At 40.9% G+C, this 19,292-nt stretch overlaps 1 protein-coding gene across 20 annotated transcripts in view; it reads left to right on the forward strand.

Annotated features, from left to right (window-relative positions):
* The window catches only part of AAK1 (AP2 associated kinase 1), a 186,017-nt gene that overhangs the window by 97,257 nt on the left and 69,468 nt on the right, over positions 1–19,292 (forward strand). For all 20 annotated transcript variants that reach the window (XM_063789761.1, XM_063789756.1, XM_016948680.4 and 17 more), the window contains exons 4-8: positions 2,222–2,330; positions 4,102–4,244; positions 14,605–14,726; positions 16,061–16,142; positions 16,627–16,759. In XM_063789761.1, the coding sequence (XP_063645831.1) occupies positions 2,222–2,330; positions 4,102–4,244; positions 14,605–14,726; positions 16,061–16,142; positions 16,627–16,759 (589 nt within the window). The remainder of the gene's footprint in view (positions 1–2,221; positions 2,331–4,101; positions 4,245–14,604; positions 14,727–16,060; positions 16,143–16,626; positions 16,760–19,292) is intronic.

The raw sequence follows: 19,292 nt of genomic DNA on the forward strand, positions 1-19,292 counted from the left end.
CATGACTTAATCACCTCCTAAAGGCCCCACCTGTTAATACTATTGCATTGGGGATTTAAGTTTTAACATGAATTTTGGAGGGGACACAAGCCTTCAAACCATAGCATGGTTCTACCAATATTTTGTTGCTTTTTTCCAGATGCTTTATTATTCCTCTTAGTATGAGACCAACTCAGAGGCAACATTGCTGATTCTTTTTCAAATAGTTAAATTTAGGGATATGAGTCTTTCATTCATCTTTGAATATTTGGAGGATATGATCCTTATTTTGGTTTCAAAGAACTTCTCTCCAGTTCTTCCTACTTTCAGGAATGTGTAAATGGAAATGAGTTCTAGATGGGTTGATGATGAGATGGGAAAGCAGAGGGAAGGATAGGCCACTAAAATGTGAGTCCCAAAATCATTTTCTGTTTGGGAAAAACTTGAATTATAGAGATTGTGTGTCAGCTTCATCATCTCCCTTATGTATTATCCAAAGCAGATGCTGTAAGTCTTTTGTCTCATCAAACTTCTTTGTCATTCCTATACATTTAGGAAATGACCTTGTTCTCTACCAAAAATAAAACAACAGATACAAACTCATTTGAGTTCTCTTTTTCTTCTGCCTTAAACCAGCATGCACAGCCATCCTTGCCTCCTTCCTGCTTGCCAGGGGGAAAAAAAAAAGTTACCCTAAGACCAGTCCCTTGAACAGTACTCTTAATCCCACCCTTCTACTTATAGGACTTTTTCCGTCAATTATCATCATCCTGTCCTGTATCTTAAAGCTCTCTTCTCTTGGCTTCTTCCTCTTTCTGGTGCTCAGTTTTCTCCCATTCTAAACACCCTTTCCCCTCAATGCTGCTGCCTTAGGCACAAATGTTCTGCAAGAGTAATCTGTAGACCCTGGCCCTACTTGCTCAACTCTCATTCATTGCAAGTCCAGTTTCATTCTCACCACCATCCCATCCGTTCTGTGAAACTACTCTCACGTAAGTCTCCAGTGACTTCCATCTGCCAATTCCAAAGCCTTTCTACTTTTGTCTGAACTTTTGTTGCAGCTACCATTTCTGAGGCAATAGTCATTCACAATCCATCACTCAGAGGAAGACTCTAATGAGTTTTAACTTTGATGCCCAGGGTTCAGGTGTATTCACTTCATACCGTGGGGTTTTCTCTTGTTTTGTTATGAAATTTGTTTGTCACTGTAAACAGCTGAATCTAATTAGAGTGGTGGTAGTTTCTGTTCTCACAGTCCAAACTGCTAAGTTTGTATGGTGACTCTCAGGGGACCACATGTTTTCCTTCCCCCTGACCTTTTTGAAACAAAAAGCAGACAATTTATTAAAAGTAGTTTAAAAAATAAAACCTTACCTTGCATTTGTGCAAAAATCATATCACCCAGCTTGCCTTCTTTTTCTTTCCTCAACTTACTTCTTAATTACTTGGTTTTGAATATCATCATTACAAAGAGCTGCCTCTCTGGAGATGTTTAAAGGACTATACCAAAATGTGAGGCCACTTCCAGTTCCTAGATGGGTCCTGACACATAGGGGGTGCTCAACAAATGTTGGTTGGATGAATGAATTCATCCAAGCAGCCCTAAGAGATCACATGCAGTTCCAACTGAAGAGCTGGAAACATGCCCATCTTATATCCCAGTTGGTTGGCTTGAAAGGCCTGATTACGAACAAAATGCTTAGGTCTGGATGCTATTGTAGTCCCTTCAAGACTTTGTAAATAGCTTTTTTTTTTTTTGGTAGATTTCCCAAAAGGAAAAAAACAGTACGAACTATTTAAAAGTCAAGTTAAATTCATTTTTGCCCCTACAACCAGGAAAAACATCAATTTTATTTTTCTTAATTAGAAGTTCACATATTTAAGTAGTTCATACGGTCTCTCTACTCTTTACCCCCTGCAGTGTTTCTGGAGAGGGGAGTCTTTGCTTCTAGTTTACGTGGAGCATTGATGCAGTAAGCAAGTAGGCACTCTGTGCATTTGACTCTAGAATTTAGGTTCTGGAGTGTGCTCTGGTTTAGTAGGGTTATGGAATTGCTATTGAAGATCTAGCAGTGAATCTCAGGGACCACTGGAAACCTGTTCTTGACTTTGCTCCTTAGTCTCCTCTGTCAACACTGTATCATCTCTGTATTTAAATTATCTGTGCTAATGGAACTGACTGGCTAATTCTGTCCTATTGACATGTGAAACTAACAATATATTTCTCCTCTCTTGTTCACAGAGGGACCTTTCAGGGCACAAGAATATTGTGGGTTACATTGATTCTAGTATCAACAACGTGAGTAGCGGTGATGTATGGGAAGTGCTCATTCTGATGGACTTTTGTAGAGGTATGTATATGAACCATTCCCTTAAGCTGTCATTTCTCTAGCATTTTGATTGTCATGGTTAGGGGGGTCATTTCGCTTAATGTGCACTGCACTCTATGATATGTTCTGGTTTGACAGATGAGAAAACTAAAGGATACAGTCTGCTGTCAACTCTTAGTTATTCTTATAATGGTACAAATGTAGATAATATAGAACTCCATTTTTGTTAGGTTTGGGAAGGTTTGGTGTTTGTATGTAAATGAGGATGTGTAAGAATGAGAATGAATATGTTCTTTGTGATGCTTTATAACAAATGATGAAGGCACATAATAAAGGCTCAACTCCAGATGGATGAAAGAAACAGTGCAGCTTCCCCAACTCCCTCACTTGTGTGTTCTCTTTCCCACTCATGCCATCATTCATGTGTTACGGGGTAAAAGCATCCTTTTTGTCTAATGGAAGTGACCCTCCTGTCCCTACTCTAAGGCTATAATTCCTAGTAAGGTGAGGCTATATTCAAATGATGCAGCTGTTAACAGTGGAGTAAAGTCATTGAAAGCTTCAAGTTTCAAAAAAACATTTATCTTGGGAAATTCAGACTGTAGCATGAATTTTTTTCAGAGTTAATTGCATTTTATATAACCATTGTTTGGAGGTTTGGCTTAGGTCAGTGCCTTACTGTTTGGTGCTGTGTTTTGTAATCACCCTTAGTTCCATTAACATTTTCCTTACGCTTAAGATACTATCCATAGGCCGGGCGCGGTGGCTCATGCCTGTAATCCCAGCACTTTGGGAGGCCAAGGCGGGTGGATCATGAGGTCAAGAGATCGAGACTATCTTGGTTAACATGGTAAAACCCTATTTCTACTAAAAATACAAAAATTAGCTGGGCATGGTGGTGTGCACCTGTAGTCCCAGCTACTCGGGAGGCTGAGGCAGCAGAATCACTTGAACCCAGGAGGTGGAGGTTGCAGTGAGCTGAGATCACGCCACTACACTCTAGCCTGGCAACAGAGTGAGACTCTGTCTCAAAAAAAAGAAGATACTATCCATAAATTAAATATGTTGCTAATCCCAAAAATGTGATGTTAACCAGTAATTTTAGCCCTTACTGTATTAACTATTTACCTGATTTCCTAAAGTACTAACAAATTTGAACTTGACCGTTTGTTTCCTCCTGCTCATTTCCTTTTTGGATACTAAAATGTTTAGAGATCAGGCAGTAGGAGCATCCAGGCATCTGGATAATGTTGTAAGTGAGGTCATCAATCTTTTGGTCCTGGAGATTAATTGTTGGTGGTACCATTTCTGCAAGCCAAGCAGTAAGCAGTGAAGCCAGAGAGACTAAGCTGTTCTTGAAGTTCAAAGTATAAAACCATCTTCTTCCTGCTCCCTGGACCTATTGTGCCATCTGATTCTTACTAAAAGATATGGCAAGTTGAGGCTGTGGCCATGTCTCATACACAACGAACACAATATAACCAGGCAACTAAAGCAGGACCATATTGTCAGTTCTACTAACCTCGAAGACATAATGAGGGCAGCTCACATCTGGGGTGCTTTATAAAATAAAGAAACTGTTTTTGATGCATTAGAGGAGACACTGAATTATAAGAAAACAAATCCCAAGCTGGGAGTCAAGACAACTAGGTTTTAATCCTGGCTCAGTCAGTGGTCAGCTCTGTTACCTTAGTCCAGACTGCTTCTCTTTGGACAGCCGTTCATTCTCTTAGACTAAATGACAAGTCCGAATGTTTATAACGTCTCCTTTGCCCTGTACGTACCCCCTCAGGTGGCCAGGTGGTAAACCTGATGAACCAGCGCCTGCAAACAGGCTTTACAGAGAATGAAGTGCTCCAGATATTTTGTGATACCTGTGAAGCTGTTGCCCGCCTGCATCAGTGCAAAACTCCTATTATCCACCGGGACCTGAAGGTACAGACCACACTCTTTCATTACGGGCATTCTACTCAATATTTTGTGTCTGCCCCAGGGATGGAGTAGATACTGTGGGGATATGAGAGAAATTTAAGATATGGTCCCTGTTTTTATGTTTATATTCTGCCTGAGGAGAGAAAATAACAGAGGAAAAAGTATAGTACAGGTGTAAGTTTTATTACTTAAGCAGCCTCCAGAAATTCTTTATAATTATCACATGCCTGAGCCTGTGTTGTTTTTGTTTTTCCTGATATACTCCCCCTACTTTTTCAGGATTGTGAAAAATAATACTTTTAATTTAAATACTTAGTAAACAATGATGCTTGGTTTTTAAAGTCTTATTTCATATTTTGCAAAATCAACTAATTGATTTTTTTTAATTGTCCTAATTGCCATCACCTTGCACTGTGCCTTTCATGTTGTAGTCACTTGACAGTGTTTGTTGAATGGAATTGGCACCTTGTTAGGGTTCAACTTAGCATGTATTGGGCACCAATTCCGTGCCATGTACTCTACTACATTTTATGTACAGTGTCTCTTCAGGGGGAGACATTCTTTGTTACGTTTTATAGTTGAGGAAACTAAGAAGCAGAGAGGTTATGTGACTTGCCTAAAGTCATATAACTAGGAAGGACAGTGCCAGAATTTGAATCCAGCCTTCAGATTCTAAATTACAATTTCTTTTCATTCTACCGTGTTTCAGGAAACATGCTTCATAGCTAATAACTTGAATCAGCATCCCCTAGCATGCTTGTTAAGTGCAGGCTGGTAGGTTCCACACTGAATCTCTTGGGCCAAAATTTTGGTAGTGACATCAGGGAAGCCCAAGAAGCCATATCTTAATAAGAACACTGGGTGGTTTTTGTATACTCTAAAGGTTTTGGGATAAAGCAGCATACCTGCATTTCTTTTATTTCTTAACTTTTTTTAAAAAATTGAGACATAATTCACATACTATAAAATTTACTGCTTTAAAGTATATAATTCAGGCCAGGCGTGGTGGCTCATGCCTATAATCCTAGCACTTCAGGAGGCCAAGGCGGGCAGATCACTTGAGATCAGGAGTTTGAGACCAGCCTGGCCAACATGGCGAAACCACGTCTCTACTAAAAATACAAAAAATTAGCCGGGCGTAGTAGCACATGCCTATAGTCCCAGGTACTCAGGAGGCGGAGGCATGAGAATCACTTGCACCTGGGAGGCAGGGGTTGCAGTGAGCGGAGATCACGCCACTGCACTCCAGCCTGAGCAACAGAGCGAGACTCTGCCTCAAAAAAAAAAAAAAAAAGAAGTATAAAATTCAGCAGTTTCTAGTATACTTACAAAGTTGTGTAACCATCGCTACTATCTAATTCCAGAACATTTCATCATCCCCAAAAGAAACCCTGTATCCATTAGCAGTCCCTATTCTCTCTCCCCTTTCCCTCTCTCCTGGCAACCCCTAATCTACTTTCTGTCTCTGTATTTTCATGTTCTGAACATTTCATATAAATGGAATCATCATATGTGACCCCTTCTGTCTGACTTTTTCACTTAGCACAATGTTTTCAAGGTTTGTCAATGTTATAGTATGTATCAGTACTTCATTTTCGTAGTTTCATAATATTCTGTTGTATGGATGTACCACATTTTGTTTATCCATTCATTCACTGATGAACGTTCGAGTTGTTTTCACTTTTTGGCTATTATGAATAATAACACTGCTATGAACATTCATGTACCAGTTTTTGTGTGGACATATGTTTTGAATTCTTATAGGTATATACCTAGGGGTAGATTGCGGGGTCATATAGTAGCTCTGTGTTTAACTTTTTGAGGACCCTTCAAACTGTTTTCCAAAGTAGCCACACTATTTTACGTCCATCGGCAATACGTGAAGGTTCCAGTTTCTCCACATCTTTACCAACACTTGTTATTGACCTTTTTTGTTTTAGCCATCCTAGTGGGTATGAAGTGGTACATCCTGGCATTTCTATATTAAGGCAGTTAGCTTACAGGAGAATGAGTATATACCTCCCAAAGGCTTAGATAGCTTTCTGTAGTGTACCTCTGCGCACAGTCAGCCCTTTTTTTCTGAGTAGAAATAGAGGAATGTGACCAGGCGTGGTGGCTCATGCCTATAATCCCAGCACTTTGGGAGGCTGAGGCGGGTGGATCACCTGTGGTCAGGAGTTCGAGACCAGCCTGGCCAACATGGTGAAACCCCATCTCTACTAAATACAAAAAATTAGCTGGGTGTGGTGGCTGGCACCTGTAATCCCAGCTACTTAGGAGGCTGAGGCAGAAGAATTGCTTGAACCCAGGAGGCGGAGGTTACAGTGAGCCGAGATTGTGCCACTACACTCCAGCCTGGGTGACAGAGCGAGACTCTGTCTCAAAAAAAAAAAAAAAAAAAAAAGGCAAGGGGGGCAGGGAATGCATGTTGTTGAATATTTATTATAAGCTTAGCATAGCACAAGTACATAATTCTGTGGGGATGGGACAAATATAACATTGTTCCTACCCTCAAGATATTCAAAGTATTGTTGGTAAGAAGATACCAATGAAATATTTAGACTTGAAACAGAAATAGATGAAATATAAAACTCTATAGAAGAAAATGATGAATAGAAGATAATCAAGGGGTTTAATGTATGGCCAGATAGTGAGATCAGGCAGTGATGATTGGAATTTTCTGGAAAAGTGGGATTTTGAAGGCCTGATAGGAAGTAAGTGGTCACAGAGAGGATGAACATTCTGGGTAGAGAGCAGAGCCAGAGGGCTCCCTGCAGAAGGGAACAGCAAGGTGTGTGGGGATGAGAAGGTGGGTCGGAGCTCCAGTGTGTGGCCAGTTGCAGACCAGGCTAGAGTGACCACAGGCATTGCTCTGAATATGTATTGACACTATTCCTAGTTGCCTTTAACAATGAGTAAAATTTTTGTTTAAATCCTGTTAGCGTGTATTTCAGAACAGGCAGTGGTACCAAAACTTAAGGACCTGACCCCTGGCCTTGCTGCCTGCCTTGGAGAAGAGTGTGAGAGGCATAGAAATAGGGGAGAAATGTGGCTGGTGGGCACCGCTCTTATGATCCATGTGACCTTTTGCCTCTCTGTAGCCCCGTTCTGCACCCCTTCCATGTCAAATGGGGTTAGAGTTCATCCTGTGAACTCTGACTCTGCACCACCGTGTGACTCATACTGACGGAATTACAAGTGCTGTGAGAGGTGAGCATAGGCAGCTTCCTCCGTGTTGCCAAATGCAGAGAACATTTTCCAGTCCCTGTCTTATTCCCCCTGTGGCTTCTGGCTCCTTTGTGACTGTCTCTCCCTTGACCTCTATGACGGTGTCTTCCCCCCAGCTCCTCCTTTCCAGGCTCCTTGGCTTTCTTCTCAAATCACTAGCCTCTCCGAGCCTGAGTTTCATCATCTGTAAAGTGGAGCTAACAGTGCCTGCTCTGTTAGGGTGGTGGTGAGGTTGAATGAGGGAGTGCTTGTCAATCTCTAGGCGCACATCCCTGGCATGGTAAATGCCTGAAAGGGCTCAGAGGTGAGGACAAGGGAAAGAGCAGAGGGACACAGAGGATCCTTTTAGAAAGTAATATTCCCATGTTCTCAGAGTCTTCCTTTATATTAACTTTGTTTTTTGGTTTTTTTTGAGATGAAGTCTTGCTCTCTTGCCCAGGCTGTAGTGCAGTGGCACAATCTCGGCTCACTACAGCTGTCACTTCCTGGGTTCAAGCGATTCTCTTGCCTCAGCCTCCCGAGTAGCTGGGATTACTGGTGCCCGCCACCACGCGTGGCTAATTTTTGTATTTTTAGTAGAGACGGGGTTTCACCATGTTAGCAAGACTGGTCTTGAACTCTTGACCTCAAGTGATCCGCCTGCCTTGGCCTCCCAAAGTGCTGGGATTATAGGCATGGGCCACCATGCCCAGCCCTCTTTATATTGATTTTTAAACACTTACTGGATTAAATGAAGCCTGAATGATAGTCATGTCATACCAGTAAATAACACCTGTCCAGCTTACGTAGTTACCAGGATAGCACTGCCTGGTGACATTCCCTGTGCTACAGTGAGGTGCTGGGTCAGCATCACCCAGTGATGGGGCCCTGGAGACAGAGCTCAATGTCTTGCCTGGGATGCTGAGTAGGTCGGTGGGAGGGCTAAGGCAGCGGGCCCCAGCCTCTTCCTTCACTGCACTGAACAGCCCACAAGATGTTTCAGCAGGGGAATGCGGAGCAAACTGGAATGAAAGGCTAGAGTGAGGTTACCAGACTTCATTCCCCAGCCAGCCCTCAGTGCTTTACCCCTTGCACCTCAGTGCTCCTAAGAGGGAGGCAGCGCAATGCTGGACACACAGTAGTTGGCCTTCTGTATCTGATGTTCCACATCTGCAGATTCAACCATCTGTAGGTGGAGAATACACACAATTGTCCCCCCTTGTCTGTGGGTTTTGATGCATGGTTGGTTGCATGGAGGGAGATGTGAAACCTGCAGATAAGGAGAGCTGATTGTATTGGACTCTGTGGTTGTGTTTTCATCAATATTGAAGATCATCAGGCATGCTGCCAATTTGTTCACTGTGGTTCAGGAGACTCTTTCTCCTTTACCTTGGATATAGGGACCGTGGGAAGAGGCCTGGATTGTGATTGTTGCAGAGAAGTCCTGGTCGCTGTTGTTTTTAGTCATTGACTCCCCAGATCTTACACTCGATGCCATCTAGATGCTTTCATTAGCACGTTAGATTTTATTGCTGTCTGCTAGTATGTCCGCGGTGGGCAGTTACAGTTGTCTGCTGCATCTGCAGCTTCCCCAAGTGCTCCTGTTCACCCTGGCTCTGTCGTTGCATCACATAGTCTTAGCGACTCTGAGCTCCATGTCACTGTGAGAACCAGCCACCACAGTCCTAGCAGTAGTCAGGGCCAAAGAGTTCTCTATTTTCCTGTTTTCCAGAGAAAATGCTAGTTGCTTCTCTGTGAGCAGGATTTCCATTTGGTGAGAAGGTGCCACTGTGAATAAAAGTTAATAGGATGAGGGAAAGAGCACGGGCCAGGCCTACTTCGGGCCTTGTGGAGCCAGCGCCACTCTGCCTGTGGGTCTGCTGGTTCACATGCAGAACTGAGGAAAGCCCCCTTGCCCTCCCTACTGCCTGTGCAGCCTTTCTTTCCAGTGACAGAGGAAATAAACTGAAAGTGGTCACTGTCCTTAAGCAGCTTATGTTCTAAAAACAACCATAGCAGAAGCGCTGTTCTATATTGAAGATCTCTCCTCTAATACATTATTTTAACACTTTAATCATTTTCCCCATTTTAAATTTTCATTTCTCTGAGAAAGATAAAGATCAGTATTGCAGATCATGTTGTTGTAGATCTGGGAAGGTCACCTAAGCCAGCCCTCTTCTTTACCAGTGAGGAAACCTCCGCACAGAAAGGCTGTGACCTGCACAGGTAGTTGAGTGATCAAACCAGAACGGAGACCACGGTTTTTCACTCCCGTTTTATTCTGTTGTATTATACCATGCTATTTGTCCAAGCACTTAAGAAAGGAGAAGAAAGGGTTAAGGCTTAACATGCACATTCATGTCGAAAGAGTCATAGATGTCTCCTTTGTTAGAATAGAGATTTTGATCTCATGAAGTATAATAGGATGAAGATTCTTGTCCCGTTTTTAGAAACACAGGTTTGAAAACCTGCATTCATCTAATCCTTCAAATTTTGCAGTGGCAATACATTCTCTGAGTGAAATGCCTAATGCCATACCTGTTTGGAATAATATTGAGATGAAGAGGTCAGTAGGAGGTAGCCTCTTAGATCTTTTTGCTAAAGCTGTAAGCAGAGTTTGACAGTGACAACTTCAATTGCACTCTTAAGCTGAGAGGCTGGGAAATGGGGTCAGCAGTATCGCACTCTCAAAGAATGGAAAGGTTCGGGATTGTAAGCAGTGGTAAACAATCTTGAGCTTCACCCTAAGGGACTTTGCCAAAAACAAAGTCCCTATGCAAATTCTCTGAAGCTTTCAGAAGGTGGTGTACGACTGTCTAGTTGGGTTTCTACCTTCTTAATCTCATATAATCTATTCACACCTGCTTACTTCCATCCCTGTTGATTTTTCTCTATACCCTGCCCTAGTCATCTCACACCCAGACTGTTGTACCTGCCCTTGTTGGCTTCCTTCTTTTCTTCTCCCTCAATTTTGCCAAGCTAATTTTCATAAAATGGTTGTCTTCATGTGCTGCTGACCTGAGAAAAATGCTGAATGGCGCCCAAGTGCCCTTCCTCAGTCTGCTGTCTGTGTGCTTCTCTGGTCCTCTCCCTTTCTCCTTCCTCCTTCCTCGCCAATCTCAACTGTCCATCCCCCTTAATTGCACAATGCACATCAGCACGGTGGGTGAGGGTGTGGTCCTGGCAGTCCGGTGGCCTGAGCCTAAATCCTGCCCTACTATCCTGTGACCTCAGACAAGTTAGGTAACTTCTCTGGCCTCTTTTTTCTAATCTATTAAGGGAGACAATAAGGCTTTGTAAGGATTATATGAAATACTCTAGGTGAAAGCGTGTGGAGCAGTGTCTGGCACTTAATAAGTGCTGTTAGTTGCTACTGTTATTATCACTCTGGTTTCTATGCTTTGTTCCTGTTATTAGTTTCACTTTTGTAAGTCCTTCACTTCCTCCATGGCTCCACATTGTCTTGTCTCCCCTTTCCTGACAGCAGTGGTTCATAATAGGTCCTTTCCCATGTTTTCAGCTTTCTTTGCAGTACCGGTGCTATGCACAGCACTATTCCAGCCACAGTGGCCTGCCTCTGTGCCTCAGACCCTTCAGGCACACTCCCATCTCAGGGCCTTTGTGCTACTGTTTTCTGCTTGGAATGCTCTTTCCCCAGATGGCACATGGCTGCTCCTTCTTCATCCAGGTCTCTGTTCCCCTTGGAGAGACCTTCCCTGACTATACTATTTAAAATAGCATTCCTCTTCACCTTACATACATTCACCTGCTGTATTCTTGTCATAATATTTATCACTACCAGGCAAGTATAATTATTTTCTTCTTATCCCCAGTTGGACTGTAAGCTCTGTGAGAGGATAGACCTTGTTGTGTTCACAGCCTTATCCCTAGAGCCTAGAAAAGTTCTTGGCATATAGTAGGAGTTGAAACGTGTTTCTTTTGTTTTTTAGTTTTTAATTTTTGTGGGTACGTAATGGGTGTATATAGGAGTTATATGAGACATTTTGATACTGGCATGCAATGTGTAATAATCACATCAGGATGAGTAGGATATCTACCATTGCCTCAAGCATTTATCCTTTGTGTGAAACATGTTTCTTTGATAAATGTATGGTATAACAGCTTTTCTAGATGTACATTCCAGCATTAGAAGTGTAGAAACTGATTCAGAAAGGGAGTGCACACATACAATAGGAGAAGCATGGTTTTATATGAGCCCTGCCAGGTGCATGAGGCCGAGGAGGAAGATTGTTGCTGAATGATGCTGAATAAGTGATTTCATCGGCAACATTTAAGGGTCCCTGGTGTGTGTACAGCACTGGACAAGGTGTTATGGGAGATGCACAGGCATAACACAGTGCCCTTTTCTCTAAAGTTTTGTATTCTTACTTGGGAAGACAAGCATAAATACATAAGAAGTTAAATACCAACCCACAGTGAAAGAAACATTGCCAAATTGTAAATAATTATCAGTGATTATTACCTACCAAAGGTTGGCAAAATTTATTTACAAAGGGCCAGATAATAAATATTTTAAGTCTGTCATAACTGCTCACTCTGCTGTCAGAGCTCAAAAGCAGCCATAAACTTTAGGGTAAGTAACAAGTGGGCATGGTTTGATTTGGCCTGAAGGCCTTTGGCAGCCTCTGCTATTGACAGTAAGTTCTGTAGATTTTGTGAACTGGTTGTGAAAGGTTTTTCTGAGGAGTTACAACTGGAGTGGAGAATGAGCAGTTGAATAAAAGGAGCAATTGAATAAAAGGACAAATTAGGTTGTGTATGGAATGCTTAGGAGACATCGACCAAATCAGCCTGGCTAGTGTTTAGACACTTCATTCCTTATTCACTAGATTTCTATTGTGGGGGCATTTCTGAACATAAAGCACCAAGAAAGTCCTGTCCTTAAGCTTGCACCCAATGCATTAGACAAGTATTGTCGTCCCTACTGTAGTTGGAAGTAAGGATGGGGGCCTTGAGTAATTGCTCTGCTTCTAACCTGCTTCCTGTAGCAGGAATATAATTGCCTATCCTTTCTAGAGTGAGGTTGTTTAGGTTCACTTCCCAGCTGTACCAACTATTGGCTGTGTGACATTTAGCAAGTGACTTAATCACTCTGAGCCTCATTTTCTCCATCTGTGAGAGAAGGATAATAATCATATTGGGATTATGAGGATGTAGTGGGATAATCCATGTAAAATGCTGAGTACAGTAGTACTGGCAATAATAAAGCTCAGAAAATGATGGCTGTTATTTTTATAACCTCTAAATTAGATTGAAAACATTAGCGTTGTTTTGTTGGAATTATTTTAAATTCCTAAAGTGTGTATATGCTCAGGAAGCTTGACTGTGTCACTTTGTGTAAATAGATTAAACTGGTGAGCTTTATAAAAAAGACATAGATGATGGAAATATTTGCGTGCCTCAGCCTTATCTCAAAGGAATGAATCTCTCCTAATCTTTCATAACCCTATGCTTAAGAATTGTTCATCATAGAACATACCTGTGCAGGTTGATGGCTGTAGTTCAAACTACCTATGTGGCTGGAAATTCCACGGTCAAAATTATAGATTAAAGTGATTCCAGGGTAGTAGTGCCCCCAGCTACACCAGTATATCCTCTCTGGAAGAACAATAGACTTTAAACCCAGATCTTACAAGCTTTTTACAGATTAAGTTCCAGGGAATGTAAGTTAACAAAAACAAAAAGCTCCTCACAACACCACCATAAGCAAGGTTTAGTAGGAGTAAGAAACAATAAACTGCAGAATCAGTTGGCAGCAGAGACTTCAAATATTGGAATTGGCAGATATAGACTATAAAATATACTTAATGTAATTCTTAGAAGAATTAAAAGAAAGTATAGAAACAAGTATAGAAATTAGTGACTATTATAATTGACCAGTTGTTTTTAAAAGAATCAGTAGTAGTACAGTAGTACGGCCTGGATATTTGGTGGCTCCTATCTTGCGCCTGACACACCAGGTTTGCACACACATGCACACACCTACACAGTGTTTTTTGGTTTATTCCATTCAACATACATTTTTTATACCAAGCATTGTGTTAGGCACTAGGTAGAGAAGACCAAGAATATGATTACAAGAAGATGCTTATCTTTAAGGAGCTTATCTTTCAGAGTAGACTATTTTATAGTCTACTCTTGCCTTTGTTTTCCAAAGGTGATCAGTCTTTGGAAGGCTGAAGGCAAAAGACAATGGAGACTATAGTCTTAATGGCCTAACAAGATTGTTTGGCTGCCATTTTACTGCCCACACATAGCCAGGTCTGTCCTCCGGCATACTAGTCAGCTCAGTTCACCTAGACCCAAAATCAGTACACCTTGAGTACATGGTGCCCGCTATTTTGGAGTTGTCATTTCATTTGTAGAGTCCTTTGATACCAGGGATTTCTCTAGATTTGGGGCTTTATAAGCTCCCTGCTGCCTAGAACTCCTAACTCACTGCCCAAAGAATTCATTTATTTAAAAAATTAGGGCAATACATTAACAGGAAAACTGCCCATTTATCCCCAGACATTTTATCACATTGAGAAGTAACTGAAACATAAGCAATATTAATTCTGAATATCCTAACCTAGTGTAGTAAAGACATTTATATAAGTACTTATAAGGTCCAAGTGAAGTAATTCACATCATGAGAGAATGAAATACTGAAGGACAATAGGGAAAGAGTGACATTTTATCTGAGTGGGAGCCTGAAAGTTTCAAAAAGGACATGGCATTTGAACTGGGGTTTGAAATGAGATTTTGATAGTTGGCTAAGGAGGTGGGGTTGTGGAGGGCATCCTGGCCTAAAAGAAGAGCAAGAGCAAAGGCACAGGTCAGAGGCTTGAAAGTATGAGGATGGTTTCTGCAGAGGTGAGAAATGTGGCTGAAATTTACAAAAATGGCACTCTTGCATCCCCCACCGTGGAGTTTCCTCTTTTTGCCCTCTCCACCCACTTTTCCCTCTTACTCTGCATCTCCTGTGTTCCACTTGGGATGACCCCTGTTGAGATACTTGGAGAGGAATAACTTTCCTGTGCACATTAATGAGACTGCCAGAAATAAAACGTTTATTTATGTGACTGTGAAACCAAATTTTCACGTGCATTACTAAATGATATCTTGGAATGGGTGGTTGGGGAATGTTTTTCAGGTTGAAAACATCCTCTTGCATGACCGAGGCCACTATGTCCTGTGTGACTTTGGAAGCGCCACCAACAAATTCCAGAATCCACAAACTGAGGGAGTCAATGCAGTAGAAGATGAGATTAAGAAGTAAGCTTTTTCTCCTTTCATGGAGTTTTGTCCACAATCAGATGAGCAACTTTACCTTCAGCTTATGGATGAGAAGGTCAGGGTGGGGAGAGAATGGTGATAGTCAGTTGTCCTTCATCTCAGAGCATCATGTTCACAGTTGGGTTGTTTGACTTTAAGTGAAGAATGAGGAGGGGGTTTACAAGCATACATCAGAGTAAAAGGAAGGACTCTTAGAGCACTTTATCAGTGGTCCTGTGGTCATTGTACATAGATGTTTTGATTTATGATGTCACAGAGCCTATAAAAAGCTGAGAGGTGCACACACCATAAAAGTACTAGCATGTTTTTAAGTATGATCACAACAACCATGACATTATCAGTCAAACAGATGTGCTTTTTACTGAACCCTAAATTGCTCCTTTCTTCCTGCTCATAAGGCGATCTAAGTGGAAATAATGGTGAGTAGGTTATTAAAGTCTCTGCAGATACTGAATCACAGACTTTCATGAGAAAAAGCTTCTTTAGATTTGTGACTCCAATAAGAGCCTGACCCATTTTCTCCTCATGTCCACAATGTTGGATTTTTTACAGGCAGCAGCACTCGCTATTACTACTAATAAGTCAACAGTCTAGCCTGCACACCTACATCCTGATCTTCTCTGTCCTTTCATGCGTCACCCCAGACAACCATGCCCGGGGCAAGAAGAACCTGATCGACCCAAGGCCCTGAGGGATGCCTAGACGTGTCCCATCTGGGATCTAGAGACTAAAGCATCATAAATCACATGCTTGGTAACACCAAGACACTCACTTCGAGGACGTGCTTATACTACTTTTTTCTGGAGCAAGAGATAAAACTGTTATTTCAGCCTGATTCCAGGAGCAAAGATGAAGGGCTCTTGATTCCATCCACTCCTCCCCCCAGCCAGGGCCCACTTTCTGCTCTTCTGCAGAGTACCACAGTCAGTATTACATCTCTGTGTTGAGCCACATGTAAAGGCCATTTTTAAAACAACAAATTGACAAAATATAGTATCAGTATAAGAATTTTGAGAAGATTTTGTCATTTGAGGACCCAAGAAAAGTTGCTTTTAGAATTTATTTAATGCATTAGTGTCTGAGTCCCCACATGTTCTTAGACTAGGAGGACTGCTGCCAGAACGCCTTGGTGTGATGATATGATTGTACCAAGGACAGCCTTTCATTTTATCTCTACTAATATTTCATACTCTCTTCTGCAGATTGCTCCCAGGGATTCTGTTAATGTAAAAAGAAAAAAAGTATTTCTGCTGCTCCTGGTTTTTAATTATAGTATTGACATATTTAATAAAAAATGAATCTCTTGATTGTAGATACACAACGCTGTCCTATCGAGCACCAGAAATGGTCAACCTGTACAGTGGCAAAATCATCACTACGAAGGCAGACATTTGGGTAGGTGTCAGGTAACCTATCCATACCTCAGATAGCAGCAGTCTTGACTGTGAATTCCCAAGGTTAATGCACACAGCGCTATAGCATGGTGGCTACTGTACCATATCATGGTCTACTTACCCCTCAAGGTTATTCTTGATGTGAGAATACCAGCCACTGCTTCTTGAAGCATGATAAAGAAAATTACTTCCAAGCTCTGTGAAAATTATTTAGATTTTTTTTCATGTATATGTTACTGGTTCTTAAGAGCAAAACAGGTAAATACTTATTATTTACTGGAACACGATTTGGTAATAATGGTAGAAATAATGTAACTCAGCTGCTAACAGTGGTGTTGGGTTCTAAAACTCATGTTTCTAATACATTAATAGTCTATAGTTTTTGTATCTGCTAGTAAATGTGGATGGTGCCAGTTTCTCATTAGATCCATTTAGAGTCATGATAAATAAGCCACAAGTAGCAATCTGCTATCTTTATTTTTTAGGCTCTTGGATGTTTGTTGTATAAATTATGCTACTTCACTTTGCCATTTGGGGAAAGTCAGGTGGCAATTTGTGATGGAAACTTCACAATTCCTGATAATTCTCGATATTCTCAAGACATGCACTGCCTAATTAGTAAGTATTTTAAGTTTCTAGTTTCATATTTTTATTTCTAATCACAAAGAATGAATTGGGGGATAAAGGGATTAGATTCCAGGAGTAATGAGTTAGATGCAAAGGTAAAGAAATTAGTTGATAATGATTGGGAACTCAAAGACAATGTAACTGTCTAGTTAGAGTGGTGGATCTTTTTGCTAGAAATCTGAAGTTCTGTTTCACACCTGAGCCCAGCCACCCAAGCATAAATCCTAACTGCCTGGAGCAGTATAGTGCTTCTATATTCTGTTGCAGTCTCTATGAAAGCTCCGGTACCAAAGGAGTCCAGCTGACTCATATCAAGTGATAAGAAATTCATCTTTGCAAAACTGGAAGCAACTCAAATGAAAATGATTGCAGTACATTCACTGGAGTGAATACATAATTAAGACTATATAACTCCATGGAACCAGGTTTTTCTTCTCATTTAGGTTAATCACTGGATTTTGATAACATGCATCTAAACTCAATGCTTTCTTAAAAATAGTCTTAAGATTCCCCACTATTTGGTATCATCATAGCAAGCATATGTACTAACATTCATTAACCAGATGGTAGAATAAGTAATCTTTAAAGAAAAAAAAAAGAATAATCTTTGCACAAAGCCCCTATACTAAAATGCTAAAGAAGCAGAGATTTTTATCATCTTTCCACATTGGTCAAGACTCTTAACATCTAAGTTTTAACTGTTATGGATTGATTATAAATCCTGAGCAACCCATTTGGGTCCTGCATGGGGATACACTGGAAAAAATAGAAGCAGCAAATGTGGGTGGAGCATCTGACATTTGTTGAGGGCCTACTTATACCTCATTTAATTCTTAAAATCCTTTATGTATTAAGTGTAATTATTCCCATTATGCAAATGAGGAAACTGAAACTGAGAAAATGTAGGTAACTTATCCACTTAACATAGATACAGCTTTTAAGGTGCTGCCCATTCCATTGTGCCAGTTTTGTCAATCAGCCTCTTCCATTTATTAACAAAAAAAGGAGGAATATTTAAAGGGCTGGATTATGACATTTAATAATTGTTGGATTGTTTTAAGAGATAAAGCATTATGTCCATGTTAGAATTCCAGGTATGTAAGTGAGATTGGTAGGAAATATGGGAAAATGGCCAACTTTGATATTAGACTAGTATTATTTTTTGATAATTTTTAAAACATTTATGCAGTAAATTCATATTGGGAAATACAACTCTTTATGAATGTCTATACCATGGACATCTTTCCCAAACTGCTTGCAAACCATTTGGCAACTCCACTATCACCCTAAACGCACAGATCTAAAATTAAGTTTATCATCATTAGCCCTCCTTCCTTCTTTTTACCCTCAATACCCAGTTCCCCTGTCCTCTTTTCAGTTTCTCTCAGTGGTATCACCATTGAAGCCTGGAAGAATGAAATTTAAGATTTCTTTGGATCCAGCTAGCAAGGGAGGAAAGGTTCAGTCGTGTACTCAGCCATATTCCTTTTTTGGAGTTTCTACTGTTTTCATTACATTCTTTATACGAACATCACTGTCACCATAGTATATACAGACTCTGTCAGCTCATGCCTTTACTGTTGGACTGGTCACCAGCTTTTCTCCTCTCTTTTCAATCCATCCAGCACACCCTCACCAAAAGATTCCTCTTATAAAACACCACCTCTCATGTCCCTGATTAGGAAACTCTAGCGGCTTGCCAATGGTCTCACAGTAGGGCTCAGCTTCTTAGCGTGGCATTTAAGATTCTGATTCTGATTGCATTCCACCCACTCAGCCTTCTCTCTACCCTGTCCTTCTGGCTCCTCTATTTACTTGCAGCAAGGCATTCTCTTGTCTTTCTCCAAGTCCTTCTTTGCTCAGACTGTTCTCTTAACTAGAATGTCTTTTTCTTTGCTTCCCCGCTGACTAAATTCTGTCCTGCCTTCAAGGGCCACCTCAAGCTCTGCCTCTTCTGCAAGGCAGTCACAAGGCTTCACCCTCACTGATCTTTTTGGAACTTAGTGTCCAGAGCATTCACTTTATTATTTAAGCAGTCAGCTGCCTTGCGTTGTTGTTTGCATGTGTATGTGTATGTCTGTGGTCTTCTCAAATATTTTTTTTCCCCCTGAGGATTTTTCCAGCCTCAGGGAGGCAGAAGCTTAAAGGACCTGGAAATAGACAAGTGATCTATAGGTCACAGGAAAAGTAGATATGCATACGTTACTTTGTAATTTCTTTTAATCTGAAAACCAGCTAATATTTCCAACAAAAGAATAATAAGTAAATTCATGAAGTTTGGGTTTTGGTTATAATTATTAAGAATAATCATTCGTTTAGTAAGATAAGATGAACCAAGGAAGCCCATGGTAAGACCGTGTAACCTCCTAGGTATCGGAGTATGAAGGTGGTAACTTTCATATTGAGAGCTTGAGTCCCTCTGGTGCAAAGCATAGAATATGAACTTTAAGTATCTTTGTTACAATCTATATATTTTATTTTCTTATGGATATTAAATATTTCAGGAACATTAGAGCTTCTCTTT

The sequence above is a fragment of the Pan troglodytes genome, chromosome 12 (assembly GCF_028858775.2).
Source record: "Pan troglodytes isolate AG18354 chromosome 12, NHGRI_mPanTro3-v2.0_pri, whole genome shotgun sequence".
NCBI lineage: Eukaryota > Metazoa > Chordata > Mammalia > Primates > Hominidae > Pan > Pan troglodytes.